At 38.3% G+C, this 23650-nt stretch overlaps 1 protein-coding gene across 10 annotated transcripts in view; it reads right to left on the reverse strand.

The window, feature by feature from the left end:
• Positions 1 to 23650, reverse strand: part of GRIP1 (glutamate receptor interacting protein 1) — a 334877-nt gene that overhangs the window by 84513 nt on the left and 226714 nt on the right. For all 10 annotated transcript variants that reach the window (XM_075746053.1, XM_075746045.1, XM_075746076.1 and 7 more), the window contains exon 3: positions 748 to 883. In XM_075746053.1, coding sequence (XP_075602168.1) covers positions 748 to 883 — 136 coding nt within the window. The remainder of the gene's footprint in view (positions 1 to 747; positions 884 to 23650) is intronic.

Consider the following 23650-nt stretch of genomic DNA (forward strand, 5'->3'; position numbering starts at 1 on the left):
GTTGCATTATTAATTTCTGATGTACAAAAGCAGCTTTACAATAAAGGAGTTGGATGATTTGACTGGTTTGGGCAGAGGATCTGGGAAAACGTCTTCTTCATGTACCCATCTTTCTCTCTCTCTTTGGGAAGTGTCCAAAACTATATTTTTTTGACAATATTTGCCTTCACAGCTAATATCACAGCTACAGGAGATAGGCCACAGCCCAAAACCATATGTTCTGCTCAGTTAGTTGGAATGATTTAGCTTAATCTTTATCTTTTGACCTGTTTCACTCATGAATAACAGTTTTTGGCTTCCACTGTAGTAGTAAGAAAGGTAGCTATGACTTTAGACTTCTTTTTAATCTTAAAACCAATTGATGAAGAGGTTTTTTAATTAAATTATGGTAGTACTATGGTTATGTTTTCAATTTTACTTTTTCCCCTCAGTATTTTATACTTCTTGTCCCAAGTTTTTGTTCAAGGACACAAAAAAGGAGAAATAAAATTTATATAATTTAGAAGAAACTTAATTAGTTTTATGATGACTTTCACATATCTCATTGGTATTTCTGGTTTTTATTAAAGCAGCCTTGAGGGAAGAGGGGGACCAGCTGTTGCCGTTTCTCTCTGAGCTTCTCCGGTCTGATGGACTGCCATTACAGATGCATCTAGTCACATATTTGCTAGTGACCTTTCTGATGCAGTAAGTATTTCTGAAGCAATCGCATCTTATAATGCATGTTGTGGCTTGAGATGTGGTTACCTAGCAGCGATTCCTCCTTGACGAAGGTTAGATACTCTTGGTTTCCCATCCTTGTCGATTCCACCCGATACTGTAAGCCCTAGGGTGGTGCCTTCTTTTTTCATTAATTCAACTATTGTTGAGCCCTTGAATTCCTCTGTTGAAAGAAAATTATTGGCATTATTAAAATTTAAGTGATAACACAGATGTTGCCTTTCTAAAATGTCATCTACTTTCCAAGAAAATCACTGTGTATGTTAATAAGAAATAACGGGTACATCTGGAGATTCTTTATGTTACAACTCACAAGTTCTGTCTGCAAGGCTCTGCATATAGATAAATCTGAGACATATGTTCTGTAAAAGGTTATTAAAAAGTACGCCAATGTGCTAGTATACTATACAGAGCCAATAAATACAAAGTCTGGCAACGCTTACAACTAAAGGTAGTTGTTTCACATTTTTAAAAAGCTATCTTTTCTCATTGTCTGCTTTCTCCCCCCAAACCCTATGTTTTATAAAGTACTTCAACTGATTAACTAAATAGAAGGGTAAAAGACACAATGATTTAATGGTACTAGATAATTTTAGATCCAGACTCACTTTGAGGCCACTAGTAGATGTCAGCGTTAATCAAAACAATTGAACATAACAAGAATCCAGATGGAGATTAAATGTATCAGATCGTAACAGTTTTAGTCCTTATTCTTACACAAACAGATCTCCACTATAACTCTCTGAAATCTCTGCAGAACAGGTATAAAGTAAGTGAAGGGCTTTCATAGTCACAGCTACATACAAAATTTCCCTCACATGCTGTCTGGGACACCCTCCCCTGCAGTTTACCCATTTAGCATTCTAGGAAAATGCCAAGCTAATCTCACAGACCTCAACAAATGCGGGTCATCTGCAACAGAACGCCTCGAGCTCTCGAAAAGAGACATCCCTACTGCACGTAGCTGGACAATGCAATCTACACATGCACAGTTTCAGCAGGGCTGCAACTGTTTGGAAAGCCATGAGGCAGTCATACTTCATGTCCAGTGTTTTCAGTCAGAGAAGACCTATTAAAACCACCAGCTGCCCAGGTATTCTGGAAAAATGCATGAAGTCCTAAAGATCCACCTAGAAAATGATGAAATCCTGGAAGGATCATTCATCTCCCTGGTCCTTTTCAGCGGCAATATGCAGCTTTTAGGTGAATTGGTCAGATACAGATATCATATATGCACTGTAAATGAACAGTATGTCTGCACTGCACTAGCAATCTTGCTGTAGCAGCATGAGATTTAAAGATGAAAAGCCACCTAAAACCCAAGCATCTTGTATACATTCATATGTTCACCAGTAAGGTCTAGAATAAGCACTATACAAACAGCAACAAGGCTCTGTCGATATGTTTCTGTATGACTGAGAAGATGACCTAATACATCTTGACCTCAAGATGAAGAACAGCTGCCCTGAACAAGAATTGCCAAACCTGAACAAAACAGGGATAACAGTGGTGGGCAGAGGAAAGCATTCAGAAGAGCCTCCAGCCTTGGTGGAGTATCCTGTAAGCCTTGGTAGTACTTCTAATAGGGTTAACTGCTGAATCTTTTGCACATAGCATTATCCTATGCAATGTTCCTATTCATTTCTAGATGGTTGACAGGCTTTTCTTTCCATTCTAGGTGGTGATGACCTCACTTCAGTTATTCACCATTTATCATTACACATCATGACTTAAGTGCTAGGGCAAGAAGTTTCTAAAGCTTCTACTAAGACAAAATTCTGCAGTGTATTCAGTCAGCAACTGGGGTTGTTGAAATGAGTATTTAAAAAGTATAAGGTGTATTTCTAAAAAGAGAAGATTACAAGAGACTGTGGGACTAAAAACATGCCTCTGTCGAGTCAGAAGCAGACAGTAACAGAGCTACCTGCTGCATTCCCCAACTTGGCTGACACCAGAACATCATTTGGCATCATTTGGAAGCTATTGAGCTTCCACAATGTTTGCTCACATCTGGCCTTTATGACAGTTCAAAAAGAACAGATGTGATTACCTGCATCTGAACATGAAGACATGTTGCATAGCTGTAGGATACGCTATGGACCAAAATGCTGCTTTCAGTTTTATAAAAACCTGCAAGTATTCATAATGATTACAAGAGTTAGTCATGGTACTTACTGCAAACAAAAATACTGCACATTTGCACCCATCAGGCAACTGCAGGTGCTTGGTCGGTGTGTTACACTTGTTTCTTCAGGGTTTATTTGATCATGAGATCTGAAGTCAAAAGGAAAATTCCCCTCTCTCCCCCACCTCCCAAACTGAATCCTTCCTTTGTACTTCTTAATAGTACAATCTGGTTCCCAGGACCATCTAAGATTTTTTTTTTTTTTAATGAATACATTGCCAGAACATGTACACAGGACATCAACAATGCACTGCACATGCCTAATCTTTTGCCATAGCATAATACTGCCATGTGTTTTGATCTTTTATATAGGTTCTGAGTTTGCAATCCAATGCTGGGAAATACTCTGCTGCCTCAAGTGACATGTGGAACAGATGATCCATGCAGTGTTTTAAGCTAGCTAATGATTATCCAGTTCCCTGCAACTACGGGCATGGAAAGTAATGTCCAGGCTTGTTTCTTCTCATCATCTATTCTGACAAGTTTCTGTATACCTCTGCCAACAGAACAGGGACTTCTAAACACTCTGCCTTGGTGGGCAGGAGGGAAAGATGCACCAACACTGTAAGAGAGTGGTGGTGTGAAATGCTCATTGCTAACTGACAGATAAGGTCATCTTGGAGTATGCAACAGTTTCATTAGGTTTGCCCTTCTGAAAGATTTTGTAGCTTTTGTTGTACATAATCATAGCAGGAAGAAATTGAACTGCCTAAGCTGGCTTTGCTTATAAGAGATTTTTATCCCTGGAAGCCCCCTGAACCAGGCCCGTTTGATACCCCAGTCTCTCTGGTTTTCATCTTTGCTTTCTTAAATCGCACATGATTACTTTTCTTATAATGCTATATATGACATGTTTACTCATTGCATTGCTTCAACATTATTATTACAGACTAATCCCACTGGAGTTATGGAAATGCCCAATATCAGAACAACTCTGGGACTCCATTTCCAATCCAATAAGCAACCGCATCAGAAGGGAAGGCAAATAAATTACTTCTAGATTTCTTATAATTTATGAGTAAACCAGGAATTGAATTTACAAGTCTTTTGCTTCGTGGTAAACTGAATATAGAACATGAGCTTAAGAAATGTCTTCTTACTCCATAATAGTTTATGAAGTATCAACTATCGGAACATCACTCCTGCAGTACAGCTCTGTGATATGAACCAAATGAATTATTCTAAAATGAAACCGTGTAGAGAAAAGATGGTTCCAAGTCTATAAAAAGCCCAAATCAATACCATTTTACACTTCAGTTGGAGAAATGCACTTGAGAACTTCTTCCCTGCCCACCATTAACAACTCCAGCAGCCTCTCTACGTTGCACCGGTCGCCCTACAGCCTTGCTGGCAGCCACCTACCTCTGATACAGGGCTCAGGAATCCTGCGGAATACTGGAGATGCATTCGGCAAGGGGAGTGCACACACGCGTACTTGTACACACTCACATACTTGTACACACATGCAGGCATAAAATGGAAAAGAAAGGTTCTGCTCCGAAGAGCTTCATTTAGATCTCCAGTCCTGTAAGGTGGAGAATACATAGCAGCTGAACTCTAAAGAAAACATTATGCTGCTGCTGTTTTCTCAATTCTCTGGATACTTCTCTAGTGTTTGCTGCAGCAACACCACACCTGTGTGTGCCTGACTTGCAGCAGGGCCAGTTGGTGTAACAAGACCATGACCTGCCCTGCAACCTAGAAGACTACAGGGATACGAAACATAGCACAAGAACACTTCAAAGATAAACAGGTGCTCAAATACAAGACTGGGTAAATCTTACTGTAAGAAGATGAATAAATGGAACAACTTGCAGGTAAGTAAAATCCAAGAAACACCATGTCAAATTAATTTTTCTTCAAGGAAAATAATATTATGATAAAGCTTCTAGAATTTTATACGTGGTCAGACTTTTTGTAATTTTCTACCTTTTGATGTATGTAAATAACATGTTTTAATGAATAAAAAGCATAGAAAAAAAATTGACTCATGAGATTTCTGAACCTGGAATATATTCACTTCTTCAAAAAGAAAATTAAAACTAGACTGTCCTGGTTTTGGCAGGGATAGAGTTAATTTTCTTCCTAGCAGCTGGTATAGTGCTGTGGTCTGGATTTAGGATGAGAATAAGGTTGATAACACACTGATGTTTTAGTTGTTGCCAAGCAGTCAAGGACTTTTCAGCTTCTCATACGCCCTGCCAACAAGAAGGCAGGGGGCACCCAACAAGCTGGGAGGGGACACAGCCAGGACAGCTGACCCAAACTGGCCAGAAGGATATTCCATACCCTATGACATCATGCTCCGTGTATAACTGGGGGGTTGGCCAGGAGGCAGTGCAGCTCAGGAACCAGCTGAGCATTGGCTTCGGGTGGTGACCAACTGTGCTGTGCATGACTTGTTTTGTATATTCTTTTGTCATCATTATTATTATTATTCTCTTCCTTTTCTGTCCTATTAAATTGTTTTTATCTCAACCCAGAAGTTTTATCTTTTTCTTTCTGATTCTCTCCCCCATCTCACTGAGGGGGGAGTGAGCGTATGTCTGTGTGGTTGATTTAGCTGCCTGCTGGGTTAAACCAAGACATAGATTATAGAAGAGATTTTTTCACAGAACAACATTTGAAAGCTGAGAGAATTCTTAACCAAAAGTTTTAGCATCTATTTTCTATATTCCTACAATTTCGTATCTTAATTTACATATTAAAGTAAAACTGAAAAGGATTTGCCTTCATTCCAGACATTGAGTGTCTTTTTCCATCCCTTCTGTGAAAATTTCACTTTAAAATCCAAGAAAATGCCTAAAATCTACATGATCAGGTCAAGTGCTTGTATCTTCCACCTAGCGAATGAGTGTTCAGTGCAGCTGGGACAGGACATAAATGGAACTTAACCTAAAAGTAAAAAAATACTTGTCATTATTGATCGTTTCCTACCAAAAGACTTACATAATCAATAAGTAAGTAATCGGCAAGTCTGTTGAAAATACAGTCAATGCTGTCCTTGTATGGATTTTCCCTCTATGTCAGCAGAAATTCTGCAGAGGAAACATTTTGCTTTACATTCCAGTAGGCATCTCATGGCTTAATAAGAAATCACATAAAGATAAAGTCAATTCTTAAGAAACAGATAGCAGTTTGTTATACTGGAGACATCACATCTACTCAGTGTTTCAAGTCCTGTGGGTAGGTGTATTTCTCTGAGTGTGACAAGAGGGATGTCAAGAGATGATGAACGCTCCCTTCCTTGTTGACCTTTTCCTGACTGGCTGTCACTAACTCCTAAAACACCTAGATTTTTATTAAAACCAAGCAAACAAAACCACATCGGTGAAGACAATCTGAAAACGTGGAGCTGACTTTAACCTACCCTGTGCCGTCTCCTCCAGCCTATGGAGGGACAATCCCCAAACCAGTCCTAGTTCAGAACCCAACAGCCCACAGCAGAAGACAAACTGGTATGAAGTGCATCAGCGCATATCTACAAAGCACAACGTGCTGCCTTTACCAACCGGACTGTAAATTTAAAACAATGCCAATGCGGGTTGCCTTGGGTTGGTGGGCTGGGCTAATGTGATTCTGGTAACTTGTAAATGTTGTAAAGGTGAAACATTGTACCAGTTTCAGTGAAAGCAAGGGAGATGGGTAAGGCTCAGGCACTTGCAAAAAACTGCCTAAAATAGACTCACTTTATACCAATAGCTATTTTGGTAGTGTATAGGGCACTAGACAATCTTTTTTTTTTTTTTTTCTTTTTTTTCTTTTCTTTTTTTCCCCTTTTTTCTTTTCTTTTTTCTTTTTTTTTTTTTTCCCCCCCCAGCTATGAGAGCATCTACAGGATGACTTTGCCACTGCAGAAATACTATCTATCTAAAACCCCAATATCTTCCACCAGTGCTTATAAACTGGAAAAAGTCTGACTGTTGACTGGCCTACACATGACATAGAAAAGCAAATAATGGTATTTTAGGATCAACCACAGGCTGTGATACACAGGACATGATCATAGAACTCACTGAAGACACCAGGCCTGCAGGACGTACCAGCACAGCTCACATCTGGCTTGGTTTGTCTCCTACCTAAAAAGAGCTTAGTTCTTGTGCTATTTGGTTCTGGGTACGTTTTTCATATTCTAAGGCACAGAAACAGATTCCTTGGCAGCCAACTCTCTCTAAATCAAAACTGAGGCATATAACAGGGGTGGTCTTAAATTTAGCATCAAACATAAGCATTACATTTGAAACTCTGTTTATAACTAAAAGATTAGAAATTACTATAAATATCCCAAACCTGAAATCAAATAACCACCAACTGAAAGCCAGTAACAGACAAAAAAATGCCTCTTCATTTTTAATGACAAGAACCTCATCATTTTCTTAGCAGAAGAATATTGGAAGAAACACCTGATATATAACATGGTTATCGACACACACCACAGTAACTTTAGTAGTTAAATTTCAGGAGTGAAAAGTTTAGCAGGACTGTACGAGTAAGACCCTTTCTACAAAACCAACTGTTCTTTGTCAGTGTGATAGAGAAAAACCCACAATCAGCTGTTGGAGAACTGCATTTCATTTTTTTACAGTGCCCAGAGTTAAACCATTTATCTTCTTAAGGCATAACATTTCCATCCCACAGCCTACAGTGCAGTTACGACAAGCTGTCCCAGTGCTTTTCTGGCAGCGGCACAGCCATGCTAGCAATGGCACATGCTCAAGAGCCACCCTCCTGCTTGTGTCTGAATCCACCCCTCTTCAACAGGAGTAGTAGAAAGCAATTGTCAGAAAATGCAAAAATCGCATGGCATGCCATGGCTTGATATAAAACCAGTTTTCACACAGAAGCAGCTTCATAGAGCAGTGATAAGAATGATCTCTGTACAGCCAACTTACAAGGGATGGTGTCATATGAGGATGCCAAAAAGATTGCTTTGAACTTAGAGAGGGAAAAGTGGTCCATGGAGGCAGCTGTATAAGAAGCAGAGAGGTTTCTCTGGGCTAACTGCAGCAGCTATGTGGACTAGGGTGGGAGCTGGATGGCCGCATGGCTAGAAGCTTCTCCAAGCAAGACAAGTGCTGGTGAGGGAACAGCAGGGTTTTTGGTCCTCTGAATAGTCCGGCTCACAGACATTCCACAGTGAAGTATAAGTTTGAAATACACTTTTTAATTTGCTTTAGCTTAAATGATTGGGTTGCACAATAATGCCAGAAAACCAATAAAGAATGTGTGCTGATACACAAAATAAACTGAACATTCCAGTATTAGAAGCCTAAAATTATTGATCATGCTACTTTAACAGATAGTGCGCATACAAAGAGATTAACTTGAGTTATCTCAATACAGACGATGGCATCTGAATCTTCTAATAGCTGGGGCTGCTAGGAATTTTTGTCAGTGACCACTTCCGAATTCTCCTCTCTGAAGTTCGTTTTTTACTTTATATCAAGGACTTAAAGTATCAGGCCACACAGAGTCAGAACAACAAGAGGCCCCTCCCTCTCTACATTCTCTTGAGATGGTTGGTGACAAGGCTTATGGAGGAATAAAATGAATGCAACCAGTAGAGAGATATGTGAAAACAATTTTTTCCTTTCATTCCACCTAAATTTGGACTGTATGGGAGACCCCAACAACGGGGAATGGCAAAATAGCAGCCACTGAGAAAATGTGTAAAACTGCCACGCCATTTGGAGGCGTTCTTATTATTAAGGTATCTTTCTGTCATTTTTTGCTCATATGCTTCCTGTTTTCTTAATTTGTGTAGATGTCCATAACGGTGCAATGTAATGCAATCCTTCTGCGTAGAAGGAAATAGAAAATATACAAGATTACAGTTATATAATCCCCTATTATAGGTAAAGAATCGAATTCCAAGCTTGAATTCTTCTAAGTATATTAAAGAACAATTGACATATTTTAATTAAAATGGATTTAGAAAGTAAGATACATTTCAAGTTTAAGTGTCAAAAATAACAGAATTACTATTCATAATCGCTGAGCAAATCTTGCCAGAAAAATTCAATTAGTGGAAAAATTATGAATAAAATTATAAAACTTTAAAACATCTGGCTTCAGTAAATATGAATACTTAAATATAATACTGTAAGATGCAGATTTAATGAAATCACAACAAAAAAAAAGTTTTTGCATTATTACCTACAAAAAAGATATTTTATCCCTGATGTACCACTTTGCAACATGGTCAGAATAAAGATGCAGTGTGAACTACAAACTTGCTCAATGATGTAGTCTAGTTAAAGCACATTTATTCCTTGAGCTAGCTGTGAAGTTCTAGCATTTTCACTGATTGTTTTCTTTGGGAGAATATCTACAGTCTTTCCTTGGGAGAGTGTCTACACTATCTGTTGATCACTAGCTGCATGCTTGAACATTTGCAATGATCAACTTCCTTATCATCAGACAAGGACCCATTCCACCTTGAGGCACTTGGTAGGTTTCAGTAAGTTCAAGCACTTTTCTGCTTCCACATTATCTGTGGTGGTAGTCAAATTCCTGAACATGTGCGGGGCCCAAAGCAGCTCACTACACTGTCACGGTGCAGCTTTCTGAACCAAGGACATTGGAGGCAGGGCAAAACAAGCACAATGATGAATGACTCAATGGTCTCAATCTTCACAACCTCTTCAACAGTCATTACAGGGCTTTCCAGAGCTCAAACCTCTTTGCTTCCACACAACGTCATTTTCATGGGGGAATGGGTAGAGGAAGGTACTTTTGAGCTGGATCTTACATCCACTGTTATCTCAAATTTGTATCTCCCACATAAAACAAGTGGCTCCTTTTGAAAATTTGGCATGCTACAAACAACCAAGTCTTAAACTCAAGAATGGCCTGAGCATCAGCAGTGCAACCCTGAACACCTTCTGCATGCCTCTGCTAGACCATATCAATGAAGGAAGGACAGAGCTCCATGACAACACTAGTCTTCTGTAGATTTCTGTCTGAATTGGATGAGGGCTTCAGTAATCCTCCTCCCTTGCTAGTGGAAATCCTGCTGTGCAGAACAGCACAGAGCCTTGACACTGACATAGCCTTTTGATTTATAAAACTTCTTCCCATAATTCTGACAGATTCATTTCCAATTTCCTCTCCATTTCCTTCACTGAGAAATTATCACAAGGAGAACTCTTGCTAATTAGCGTTTATTTGTACTGAGGTGACACTATTCACAAAAGCGCAGCCTGACTGTTCCAGTTCCTCTGCTTTCTACGGTTACCAAAATGGATCAGGCAGGATGGATTACAGGATTGACTGCATTTGTGCATTCAAGGCAGGAAGGAACCACCAAGAACAATTCTCTCCCTGATCTCCTGAGTGACACAAGCGGAGAAATATGATATAGTGATATCTGCAACTACAGATTATCTTTTAAAAAAATATCCAACGTGGCTTTTAAAGCATCAGGTGATGGAAAATCTGCTACATGCGCAGGTAATTTTTATGTGAATTGGAGCAGACAAGCTTTCAATCCCAAGACTTCATTACACTATCATCATTACATTCAGGATCTCCCTGCAGATACAGAACTGTACCCTCTGATCAAATCACTTCTTAATCTTCTTTCTATTTTAGATTAAGAACTGCCTGAATTACTCAGGTTTTTGCCATTTAAGACATGTTTGGCAGCTCCTGCCATTGTTTCAACATCCTTTTGACCTGTGGCTACCAGGTAGGTTTTAGCAACAGTGCCATTAGATGCTATTTTTCCATTTGAGCCATCATTTGTTTTTACTAAACCTACTTTGACTGTCGTGGTGTACAGTTGCTACATAATATTTTAGTTACTACAAAACATCAGTTTTCCTTTTTAAGACATGGAGCCGAGATCACTAGTATCGTGGCAAAATTGAAGCAGTAAGGATTAGAAAAGAATATAGCAACGGTGCTACTCTTTTTAGAGAAACAATTGTGCAGCAATTAAAATAATGGATGGTGAATTTTCAAATATATATTATGATGACTGAAATTTCGAGGAATGGGCTTATAGAACTTTTCCTAGTACTTAGATTAAGGAACAGATATTTTAAGTTTTTGGGGGTCATATACCTTTTTATATGTAGAACATACAAAGTGTTTATCAAAGTCTCTGTGTAGAAGATTAGACAATACTTGGAAAAATAAGAAATGAATGAAAAAAATTAATGAGAAAATGTAAAATGAGAGTGAATACTTCCTACAGATTTTACATTTTGTCCTTTGTGTTCAGTGATCACTGATACCTTTATGGTTTGCTTGCTCTCTACCTTTACAGAAAGCCACAATCCAGAAATGCCACTTCTGGAAGACAGTAGTTCAAAAATAGGCTGAAAGAATGCATAACTATGAATGTTTTAAAAAGTGATCTGATAATGACTCATCCTTTTTCTATACTTCAGTCTGATATAAAACTAAAGTTACAAGGATGGCTTAGGGATGAATTCAATATGCAACAACACCTGACAAATAGGATGCCCAGAATTTTTTTATTAGGTTTTTACAGTAATAAAAAAATGCCTGCGACAAAAGGACCATTACCTTGCTCAACATTCTGTATGAAGAAACAATATAGTTAAAGCCAAAGGAAAAGCAGGGTTAAAGAACTACAAATTAAGCCAATGGCTTATATTAAAATTTGCCAAATCACAGGAATAGTGATGACTAGCTGCCAATAAGCATTTAAAATCCACAAGGATTTACTATTTCTACAAAAGAAATTTGCCAACAGGGAAAAAAAGAAAAGGAATAATTCCGGCATTTCTCAGCAGCTAACCTGAGCTCTGTAACTCTCTAATCAATCTCTCTACTTACTCCCTAAGGTTTAACGTATGCATAATGAACTAATGGCAATGAGGAATGAAGACAGATGCATTCATTTGCATGAACTAACTTATTATATAGTCAAGCTTGCTGAAAAATCACTGCAGCAAAACAGTAAAATGCACAGCTGCAAGAATGTACCTATGTGATTTCTTTTGTCATCCAAATTTCCAGCATATGCCACAGAATTAACACAGAAACTGAAATGGCCTCATATTAGCACCTAGTAATATTGCACATATTAGCCCGTGAGACAATAGGAACATTTTACATCTTCAGGTCTCTTCAAGAAGCTGCATGCAGTTCTCAGAAAAAATCTGAATGTGACATCAACGTATGAGGCTTACATTATCCTGGAGCAGTCTTGTTACTGTACACTGCAGGAAAAAAGACTTTCCTCTATCAAACTCCAAAATGTGATGCATGTTTCACAGAAAAGTTTTTCGGCTTTTCTTTCAACATTTCCTCTTATCCTCCAGAAACTTCAGGTGAAAAGGAACAAAGATGATTACACCTACCTGCCTCTCCAAATATATTAAGACATGCTAGCTATATATTCTGGTTTACATCCAATTCAAACACCCATCTTGTTCATTGTGTCTATTGCAATGGCTTTCTCTCAGTGAGCAAGTGGTTAAGACAAAGACAGACAGGTAAGTGTCTCTATGAATTGAAGAAATAGCTAAAAATCTTCAAATAGACTGAAACAGATAAAAATTCACCTAAACAGTACCTACCTGGAGGCTTCAATGACATCTTTCATTTCAAGCAAAATACAATGTACAGAATCTCAGCAAGGATGGTAATAGGGGAAACTGCTCACATGACTGAAAGCATGCCTGTTGACAAGATTCACTTATTTTAAAGTAAGACTGTCCGTGAAAAAAGAGCTGTCACTTAATCAAGGCTGTTGTTAAACAGAAGGAAACTGGCTGCTTGTGAGCACCTTCTCAGGTTGCCGATTCCCAGCAAACAACTCATGAGATGTAACTGTCCCTACTTACTTTCCCTTCCTTTCCCTTCCCTTCCCCTCCCTTTTAACCAATTCCTGGCAAACAAAATGACCAGAGATCTACTTACAGACTCAAATTTGACAGCTATAACTTCTGAAATCTTTGAGGATGTCACTCCATCCTTAACTTGCATCAGATACTCAGATTTAACAGCTCGGTTTGTTTTCCTTACTTACAACCTATGCTATCATTTGGGCATACATATAAAAGATACCAAAAGCCAAACATGCAGATATGTTTAGCGTTTCTGCCATTTTAAAACATGACTTACCTTAGCACTATTCATGGGAGCATATTATACCAGTTTGAATGCACCTTATGGAGCTAAGATTTCCACCAACAAAGAATGTCTGCCATGGTAAGATCTGCTTTTGCTTGTAAGTAGGCAACAAACAGTTCATTGAAACAGAAAGATTAGCATCATCTATAGGCAAAATTTGGAATTTCCTAAGATTCATTTCATATCCTTTGCAGGAGAGCAGGAGAGGATGCTGATGGTATCTAATACTGCACAGAGCTATTTATCTAAACTGCAGAATTCGGAAGAATCACTAACAGCAAATGTTTCTAGACAAGACCTACCTTAATTCCAAGAATTTAGCTTATTCTGAAGGTCAGTTCCAAGATTTTTTTGACTGAAAATAGATGGGAAAGATGATTTCTGCCTGAATGAAACTATCCAATAAACACATTCACTTTATTTTTTTCTTAGCATATCTAAAACATGGTCAACTATGTATAGATTTTTCCTCTAAGCTTGGTCTGTATAAATATCTGGCAGGTCTCACCTCAAAAGCCCGTTTCTGCTAAGGGCAGATTTATATTAACAAAATTTCCCCAACATGACTATATAAGCATGGATATAATGTCAAACACTCTCCACAGAGATGAAGTCATAATGGGGGGAAAAAAGAAGCCAAAAAAATTAAGACCAATTTGCCAAGCAAAAGAAGAGAGACGGCACTTCTGTGCTGATGTCACTTTCCCTACCATGAAGCTTTGCTCATTTAGAAATACTGCAAAATTCATACTTCCAACCAACCCAGCTTCACTAGCAATATCTTCCAGGAAATATTTAGTTTATACATCTTACCGAATGCCTGTAATAAGTCTCTGCTCCGGATTTAATTTCCCTTCTTGGTTTAGCAATGGCTAGAGCAGGTGATCTTCAGGCCGTAACACGTCTGTGCATTCATCATGTTTTCCCCCAGCGAAGACACAGGATTTAGGAAGATGGATAAAGATACCAGCCTAATACTAACTGCTACCACCTGATAAGAATATTTGGTATGGTTTTGAGATCATGATGTTTAATTTTTTGTACATGCACTAGAAAAATACAAGATGATGCCCTGGTATCTTCTGATCCCTATGTATTGACTAGTGGTCAATGATATTTTTATAGGGTAGTGGATATATTAAAATGTGCATTGGATCAGCATATAAAATGTTCTAGACTCTACTCCAACTTTGTACACAGAGAAAATTGGGACTATAAAATGTATCCATAACTTGTCAAAAATACAGAGATTCCTGACACCCTTAACACAGACCATGAAAAGCACATCTTACCATACATCATAGTCATGTCCAGCTATCACCCTAGTTGGCCAGCACTTAAGCTAGACTGACTGACTTAAACAGCTTGTCTATTATTTTCTGTGGCGTGAGATTAAGTGTGTTGAGCTCCATGATTTTTATTATGTTCCCATACACTATATGCTCTCTATTGCACCATTACCTTTTCTTAGTGGCTAAGGAATAAAGCTCCTGGATTTTAATGGTCTCATTAGAGTCAGGTACCATCCTTATCATAAAATTGCAGAAATTCCTTACTAGGCATCTGGTTTTGTAGCTACAAGTTTGTAATGACTTTCAAATACACTTGCTAAATTTTCAAGTCCAGAACTAATGATGTATCTTTTAGCTACAACTCAACCTGAAAATTTTTTTGAAAAGCACATGTGTTTATTGTCATGTGAATATGTTCCATGCAAGTTATTCTGAAATTATTACTAATTTTGATTGTATTGCAGCATTAGTTATTCTTGATAGATTTGGTCCATTTTGCTGCAGTCTTGGTCTAATGGCAAGATTTCTCTGTACGACCTCTATCAATTTTTACTTTTAATTTTGTTTACAGAAGCAATATTTTGGGGATCAATAGTCACACTGTATTACCAGGTATGATCGCTCACGGTTTATCAGTGATATCTAAAATTCAGCTGCAGCATGTCCCCGTCATTTTTCTATGACATTGGGTTTTTACTACAACAGAGGTCAATGCTAATTTTCTGTATCATTTATCTGACAAGTACTTGGGGTCACAATGTCACCCGATATGGGAAGAAGGTCTTGGCAGGATCTTGTCTCAGAGTTAACTATTAAGCTGGGCTCTTTTTGCTTGACTGATAAAATCAATTAGCATTAAAGACTGGCACTTGTTCCTGCTTGGATTGATATTCACAGTGTCCTTCCACCAATGTTTACTGTGAATAAGAACATTGAAATCTCTTGATTTTGGCCTTGTTGCTATTTCACCCTATTAAAATACTCCTTGTTTTGCTTTCTGTACACTTTTCAGTTTGTTAATAAGAGAGAATTTACTGAAGAGCCTTCTTTATGTGCTTATTCACACAATATTAGTTGATTCCCAAGACCATGCAGATACAAGGTGAGAATGATATCTGCAATGTGGACAAGGATGATCAATAAAAAAGATAAACATCTGCATTCTACTAGCCTGTGTATCACCTAAAAAGTTAATAAACTCTCTCTGTTAATGTAAGAGGTACGAATGGATTTATGCACCTACATATGAAAAAAACAGGTGCCCGGTACAAAATTCATTACAAAATTAATTTGGATAGAAAAGGATTTGGGAATCCTGACAGGTCATCAAAACTCTCACTGGCCAAAATATTTGATGCAAACCATGAACATATAAACAAGACAGTTTTACACAACAATACTTAACACACTTCTGTATTTAGTGAAGTAGTGACTGTAACTTGGATGCTTTATCTCGTTCTTGTGACACGATTCAACAAGATTATTACTAACCAAAGAGAGGGCAGGAGAATTAGAAAAGAGCTTTCAGAATAGTTAAATAAAAACGCCTGGGAACAAAAGACCCCAGAAGCACAATTTGTTTACTTTAAAAAAGGGAAGATTAAACCATGATTTCATAATGAAGTATCTATAAAGGATGAAGTGAATTTTGATGAAAAACAACTCTTTATCACAAATGAGATGAAGCTGAAACCACACATACTCAAGCTAGAAACAAAAGCAGTGAGGCTAATTAACCACAAAAGGCTGCAATGGATTTTATATCACTGGCAACCTTAAATAGATTGAATGTCCCTCTGAAATATTATTCAAATATAAGTTGAAATATAAGTAAATTCAGAGAAGCTGTATGTTTAGTTTAAATGGTCACCAAGGTCTCTTCTGGCCTACGAACTCCATGTAAATTCACAATAAATACAGTAAAACCTGAAAGGATGAGCTCTTCGTTCTTACCACAAACAAAAAACTAGTTTGTAATGATGCTATAATTAACTTGTGGTCTTACAGCTCCTACACAAAACAGCTATGTCTAACTCTTTGATTCTACACCATAAGGCACACATTCATATCTCTGTCTGTCCCACATACCAGGGATGTGACGAAGAAGACACACAAGCACTAAAATCTCTTTCCCTCTTTTGATTCCAAGCAGCCTGAAAATTCTATTAAACAAACAAGCAAAGAAACAATCCTTTCTCCATCCCCATGAAACACTTGAAACCACTTCATATTGGCAAAATGGACATATAATTTTGTAATAAAAAAATTATTAGATTTGATGTAAAAGTCAAGGTTTACAGTGAGACCTATTAGCTTTGACCCACTGATACAGTTGAAAAGAAGAGGCAAGCCATTATCCAGATCTGAGATAGCATATTTTGGTGTGGCAGTGCTGTTATCTTGGTAGATGATGTATTATTTCCTTGCTATCTTCATGCCTTGAATTTATAATCACTGCAGAATTTGAATGGTAGATAACGAAAAAAACCCCAACAAAACAGATGGAAAGCATGCATTAACTCCTTTAAAGAGGTATTGGAAAAACATCAGGAACATCATTAAAAAAATCAAGTTAATTATCTATAACTGTAAGATAAAACGAATCTATCAACTGCAAAAAAGACCCAAGTAGGCAAATGATAACAAATTATCCTCAACTTCTCAGATTAGCAAATTACTCCGATCTTAAAGGAACATGCCTGGATTTTTTCTGCCTACAGCATTGTGGGACATAGGACTTCTGAAAGACAGCAATGCCCTGCTGGGTCAGACTATCACTCCTTCTAGTCCTGTTCCATCTTGGAGAGCAAGAAAAGGAGGTCCTGTTTAGGGAGAGAATGAGAGCCTGCCTATTTTGTCCAGTCCTGCTACAGTTCCCCAACATCCAGTACTGTCACATTAGAGGTTACCATACAATGCTCTTCAGTCTTTGCAGTATTTACCTATAAATTTCTTGCCAATTCATTTGTTCAATCCCTTCTGAATCCACTGATTCAGTCTGCATCCACGGGTTTACTGCTTACTCTCCCTCTCTGGTGATACTGGATCCAGGAGGATTGTCTCGATTGAATGATGCAATAATCAGTTTTTCTGTTGAATCCACATTTTTGCTCCAATACTGAACTGATAATAGTATTGATAAGAATGTCTGTATAGATTTCCACTCAAAGAAAATGATAGTGCCTGAAAATTTTTTAACACGGTTCCTCACTTCTGAACAGACTGGAAAACCCGAGCATCCTCATGGATCTTCTTCTCATGTAATTTCCAGACATCCCCCCTCCTCCCCCATGAAAACCCAGCCATGCTACCCTGTGTGGTTTTCAAGAGGCCAATATCAAGCTTTAGCTTCTCAGTTACCTAAACCAACAAAGAACCTCTGGTAGCTGCAATGGGCTGTTCTACTCCACAAGGGGCAAAGTCCAGTTTCACAAAAGAAGAGTTTTACAATTTCTTGTGGACAGCAGAGATTAATTGGATTGATGAGTCTTGTGTTCAGCCAGGAACAGACTGTGATCAGTTACACAATCACAGGGTTTACAGATCTGCCTGTGCTTGACACCTCTTGCCATGACCTTTAATGAGCATATGGCTTTCCTCCCTCTTTCCAAACTCACCCAGACTGTCCAGCTTCTGTTTCCATACCTCTCAAGTCTACTCTCGAACATCTTTGTTTAGCTTTTCCTAGTTTCTCTCTCCTCACATGGCCTCTACAGCCTGCTCCCTCTTCTAACTGAAGCCTTTGGAGGAGAACAGATTTTTCAACAGACGTCACTTTTCAACACTTTGATTAAAATGAATGAAAGCAACCATCACAAGGATGCTTTCCCTTTGCAGGGTTCAGAGAGCATGCCGAAGTTGTGCAGGAAAACACCCAGGAGATGGGACTCCCAACCTCAGGAAATGCACTGATGCTTCCCAGCCTATTTTCAGGTCCCAGGTGCCACTGAGAAACCCTGTGGTTATCACAGGGAGAGCAAGGCAGGCACTAGGGACTTGGGCTTCAAACTAACAAAAATGGAGTACGTGCACATGGAAGCACTGCAAGCACATTTACTGAATACACAACGACTCACTTGAAATTGTCATCTCTGTCCCAAAATGCGCGTGTGCAAGGGCTAAATAGCTGAGACAGGTTTTTTAATGACATTACAGATACTATGTGGGGTTTCGTCCTCCTCATACCACATACGGCTAAACTGATCTTGCTGGGGAAAACTGCAGCTGGAATAATTTAATACATTTTATTTGGAAGGGCTGAAGTTTGGTAAAATTACATGCAACTAAATCCAAATATCCATAAATGAAGGTGTTTGGTACCATGAGCAACAAATCCTACTGTTGGCTGTGCCCATAATCAATTTTTATATAGAAGTGAAAACAGTTTAAAGATATCTAACTTTTCAGACCTCCTATCAGCTGGACATTAGAAAAAGCACTGTGTTCCTCATGTACAGAATTGCTTTTAATGCCTTTTGTTCCTTTCTCATGGTAAAAGGAATAAAATTAGATTGTTCTCTATTCTAATCCTTTTCTGTATTGAAAAGTACTAGCATGGTAGCAGATCTGTAAAGAAAATTTATAAATAAATCATCAGCAATCTCATTTAGGTAAGAACTCAGTGGGCTTTTATCATTTTCTACAAGAGTCAAATTTCTTTGGGTTTATCTGTGTATGAAACATGTTTACATGAATGACATATGAAATCATATTTTGGTGGAAGGGAGGGAGGACAAGGAAGAAATCTTACTTCTTTCAGTACTAAATATGTGAAAGGAAATTCAGGAATTTCCAGTGTCGATGGGAAGGAAAAGACATGTAGCTCTGCAGATGCTTCACAGACCATTTGATAAACCTCCAGCAGGTTAAACAAACACACAGAGAAGACTGTAAATGATATGGCAACTGCAGCCTCTCATCACACATGAAAATCAGCAAATGACTTTGCAGATATAATAAACACCTCAAGTGCAGAAAAGCTTACCAGCCTGCGATCTGCATTTCACAGGTCGAAACGCTTGCTTCTGCTAGGAAATCACCCAAGATAGTTACCATAATAACTGTGACTGCAGAGGTTACTGCTAATGGATTTCTAAATGCTAAAAATTTCTTCAGTGGCAAATCTGAGCATTCTGTGCTGATTTTTAAAAGTACACAGTAAAAGTAAGTGTCTATGAGACAAACACAAATTGAGGGAAAGTAATGGTTTTGTAGATGCATACTTTAATGTCCTAACCTGGTCTTTACTGAGATATATTCATTATTTTCAGGTTTTACTTCTGCAATGAATTCTTTTTTTTCCACAAGGAAACCTATGGAAAAGGTGGGGGGTGATTTTGTGACAGGTTTCCTCAGGCAAATCATGCTCTTAATCTGCAAAACCAGTTAGGCAGTGAAGACTATTTGATATTTTGGTTGGGAATGAAGGATTAGGTAGGACAGCACTGCACCCGTGAAATTGGAGTGCATACAAAATCTGAGGGAAGCTGAAGTCAAAGGCAAGGCACGTTTGTTTTGATGAGGCTGGAAAAGGTAACTGAGGTCTGCACAAGTTAAGCAACATTGCTTGAGAAGGTGGTTGCCCTGCAGCAATTGATGCAAAGAGGGCTGCTGAAGTTGGCAGCATTCGGTCAAAAAATAACAGGTTTGTTTACATCTTCTGCAGTTTTACTTGACATGGGAATCTGAAGGGATTGGACCAAGCTAACTGCAAGCATGAGAACAGCTATTTTTGAACACATGCTGTTTTGCCAATGCCATATTAATCACAGAGGAAAAGAAACCTCACTCTGGAGGTGTGTTTGCACATAGGCAAACATCTACCCGCCAGGAATGGATCATCTGTCATATTTGTCAGTCACTGCAAACCTGGCTCAGATGTTAACAGCTCAGCTACAATAAGAATAACCTGGGAGAGTCCTAAGCGATGTCATTTAATGAAACTTGTATCTTTGGATGACATCAGAAGTCTTTACCTTTTTTTTTTTTTTTTAATCCATGTGGATTTTTTTTCAATTCCTCCTATTTCTCTGTATTACTTTCTATATTTCTCCCTTATTTCTGAGATTATCTTGTAAAAGAAAAAAATGCACTCTATCTATTCTAGTGTTACGTTATGCTGTACAGACCGTTTCCTCATTTAAATTGTAGCACTGCACACACAAATGTTAAATTCAGCTAATACAATTTTATATCGGCAACTCAAGTGCACCCTAACTGGATCACGTGTTCTGTCTCTACCTGTAATCTATACTGGATCTTTGAATTATACAGATATTTTAACTCTCAATTATTTTCTTATTTCTTCACAACCTTTGCTTGTTTTCCTATAGCAATATATTTTTGTTTTCAGGATTAAACAGACATTTCTATGTTACCAAAAACCTCAAAATCATAGTGAAGAAAGTAGAGTGGTCTTTAAAATTCTTCAGCTTCCAGCTGACCTACATTCGAGTTCTTTAGTTGTGGGCAGTAGACAAACCCCTCAGGAAATCTGCATCTGGTGTAGCCTGAGACAGAATATGAACATTTGCTGCACAGCAGGCTGTGGGTCAGGGAGGCAAAAAAAAAAAAGGTGTACTTTTGTGTTTTTGTAAACAGCTAAATAGCACCTGTATGTGTTCAGAGCCAAGGATTAGAAGAAAACTGCCTTACTGCTTTCTACTGACATACACATTTTTTATTTAAACATTTCTGAGCCAGAAAATTCCCAGGACAATAATTATTGTTTTTATTACAATAATTTAGTATTTCGTGACTTCTCCTAGGAATATTTTGTGTCCTAAGCAATTACTGAGGACACTACATCATACAGTAATTATTTTTTTAGTACCGGCTCTGTAAATTTTATCCTCGCAAGATATTAAGGTTCTTCGATTTGCGTGTGCTCCCTTCTAGCTCAGTAGTTCAAAATTCAGTCCACCCTCAAATTATGTTTGTTTAACATTTCATTTTTGCATTAAAATTCTGTTACCAAACTCCCCCAAAACGAGGCTGCAAAACTGCTAATAACAGCGATACCAGAGCTTGAGCCACTGCAGAGGATGTGCTCAGGGCTGTACATTCATTCTGTGTTTTCCCTCCAGTTTGATGGCTCACCCTGTTTTTGAGATCAAACACTGTGCTGAAATAGGAAACCTGTATTATAGCATGCTTCAAAGAATCAGGTAGTGCGGAAAGAAAGCGCAGTATTCATCTATGTACAAAGGAACTGAAAAATCTGGTCACTTTAATTTCAGACTTCAAAGTCTTGACAATTTTTCTTCAGAGTAGAATGACCTATTTTAACAAGTGACCCATTAATACATCCCTGCAACTGCGTACAAAACTTGCAAACGACAAATAATAATAATAAAAAACCTGGATTGGAGAGAAAAAACAGTGGAGAAAATGTCAAAGGAATGATTTATAACATCTAGGTTTGGTCTTTCCTGCTCTTCTCCATAAGAGTTGGCATGAACTCTCACCCCAAATACAATTTGCCTGTTGAGCAGACCAGGTGTCACGGTGGAGCAGGTGGTGGCTGGGATGAGACTTGGGAAGGCGATACGGCTCCTGTGGGTCCCAGGGACCTGCACAGCTGGAGAACAAGGGTGCTCTTAAGTGGGAGGTGGAACAACAGTGGATCAAAGACAACATGATGAGGGACAAGACTTCAAGGACCTTTTGCTAGGTGTGCTGAGCAGGGCAGAAAGCAGGCAGCTGTGTTATACTTCTGTCCCAGAGAAAGGGAAATTTCCTCTGTTTGAGGAAATATTCCCACTGTCTCCTCGTTATTTGGCGCCAGGTTTTGAACAAGAATTTACTTAGGAGAGAGACAGCTACATGACTGCACTCCTCTTAGCTAAACTAAACCTCTGAATTCACAGATGATTCAAGTAGCTGCCCCAGACTACAGTTTGCATTATAGCTGTTTTGAGTCCTCGACCACTTCAGGTAATAAAACTTTACATTTCTAGAAGTCTCCCATAGTGCAGGTGTCCGAATCAGTAGATGCAAGAAGTATAGGGTTTTTTTTTTAATTTAATGACAAACAGATTGGGTACAAATAAGCTTTTCCCTAAAAAAAACCCCAAAAAACCCCTTTTGACCCAACTAAAACTATTTGCAGAATTTAACTGAAACTTAGTAATGATTTCAGCTAACAAAAATTAAAAAACATTGACAAGCTGAAATATTTAAGCTCTTTAAAAACTGTGGGGTTTTGACTACTTATTTTAATTTTTTTTTTTAATAATAGTAACTTTTAAGACTCAATAAAAAGTATGTACAGAATTGGACTAAAAACAGAATGAAACTTTAGTTGCAGATTTTATGAAATATTTTAATCAGTCTCAAATTTATGGTGTCTTTTTCTGTTTCATGGAGGAACTATTTTTATGCTTGTGTCAGGTCATTTCTGTCCCCTTCATCCCCCTAATTTTCAGTAAGTGAATTGAAAATAGACAAATAAATAAATGACATGAATAATTTGCACAGCATTAGTATCAACAGATTTCTCCTTGTTGTTAAAACAGGTAAGAAGGCATGTCTGGGAAGCTTGGGAGCAGCTATTCAGCCTGTCCATGTTCAGGACAGCACTGAGAACATGCTTATCTTTAAGCATATGTTAAAGTCTCCTTGATTTCAAAGTGCCTCTTTAACAGTGTCATCAGCTCTTGACATCGTACCAGTACTGCTGGAATATTTTATGCCCTTTTTAAAGCTCCCACAGGAATAAGCAACCACGAGAATGACACCTTTGACTCAAGTGCTATTGACCTAATGCTTCCCCTTGGCTAGGCAGCGCTTCAGACCCTTGGCAAGCCAGGAGGAAACCTCAGCCCAGGAACTCAGTGGGAACTACAGCCATCTAACCCTAGGGATTCAAGAGGTTAGCTAACAAGTGAGTACCAAATATTTTGGTTTTAACATTTTTAACTGCATCTGTGATTCTACGGGAAGGGTCTCACCCATGAATTTTGAAACACATATTGCTTTCATTTACGTGCCTAAGTATCATAGAATCACAGAGCCTTTTAGGTTGGAAAAGACCTCTAAGATTGTCAAGTCCAACCATCGACCCAACACCATGTCCTGAAATGCCACGTCTACACGTTTTTTGAACATCTCCAGGGATGGTGACTCCATCACCTAAGTACTGGTCTGACAGTGATAGTTTCCTGGATGAGGCACAATACACACCCCTTTGCCTTCTGCAACCTACTACATGGGTAGAGTAGCAATAAGATTTCATTATATACTGGTCAACAGTCTAAATTTACAACTTCAGGGGAGAAAATCTGTTTCTTTCTTACTTTGCAGGCTGCTTGTCATGCTGGCGTTACCTCAAGCCTCACTTTTA

The sequence above is a fragment of the Balearica regulorum genome, chromosome 1 (assembly GCF_011004875.1).
Source record: "Balearica regulorum gibbericeps isolate bBalReg1 chromosome 1, bBalReg1.pri, whole genome shotgun sequence".
NCBI classification, from domain to species: domain Eukaryota; kingdom Metazoa; phylum Chordata; class Aves; order Gruiformes; family Gruidae; genus Balearica; species Balearica regulorum.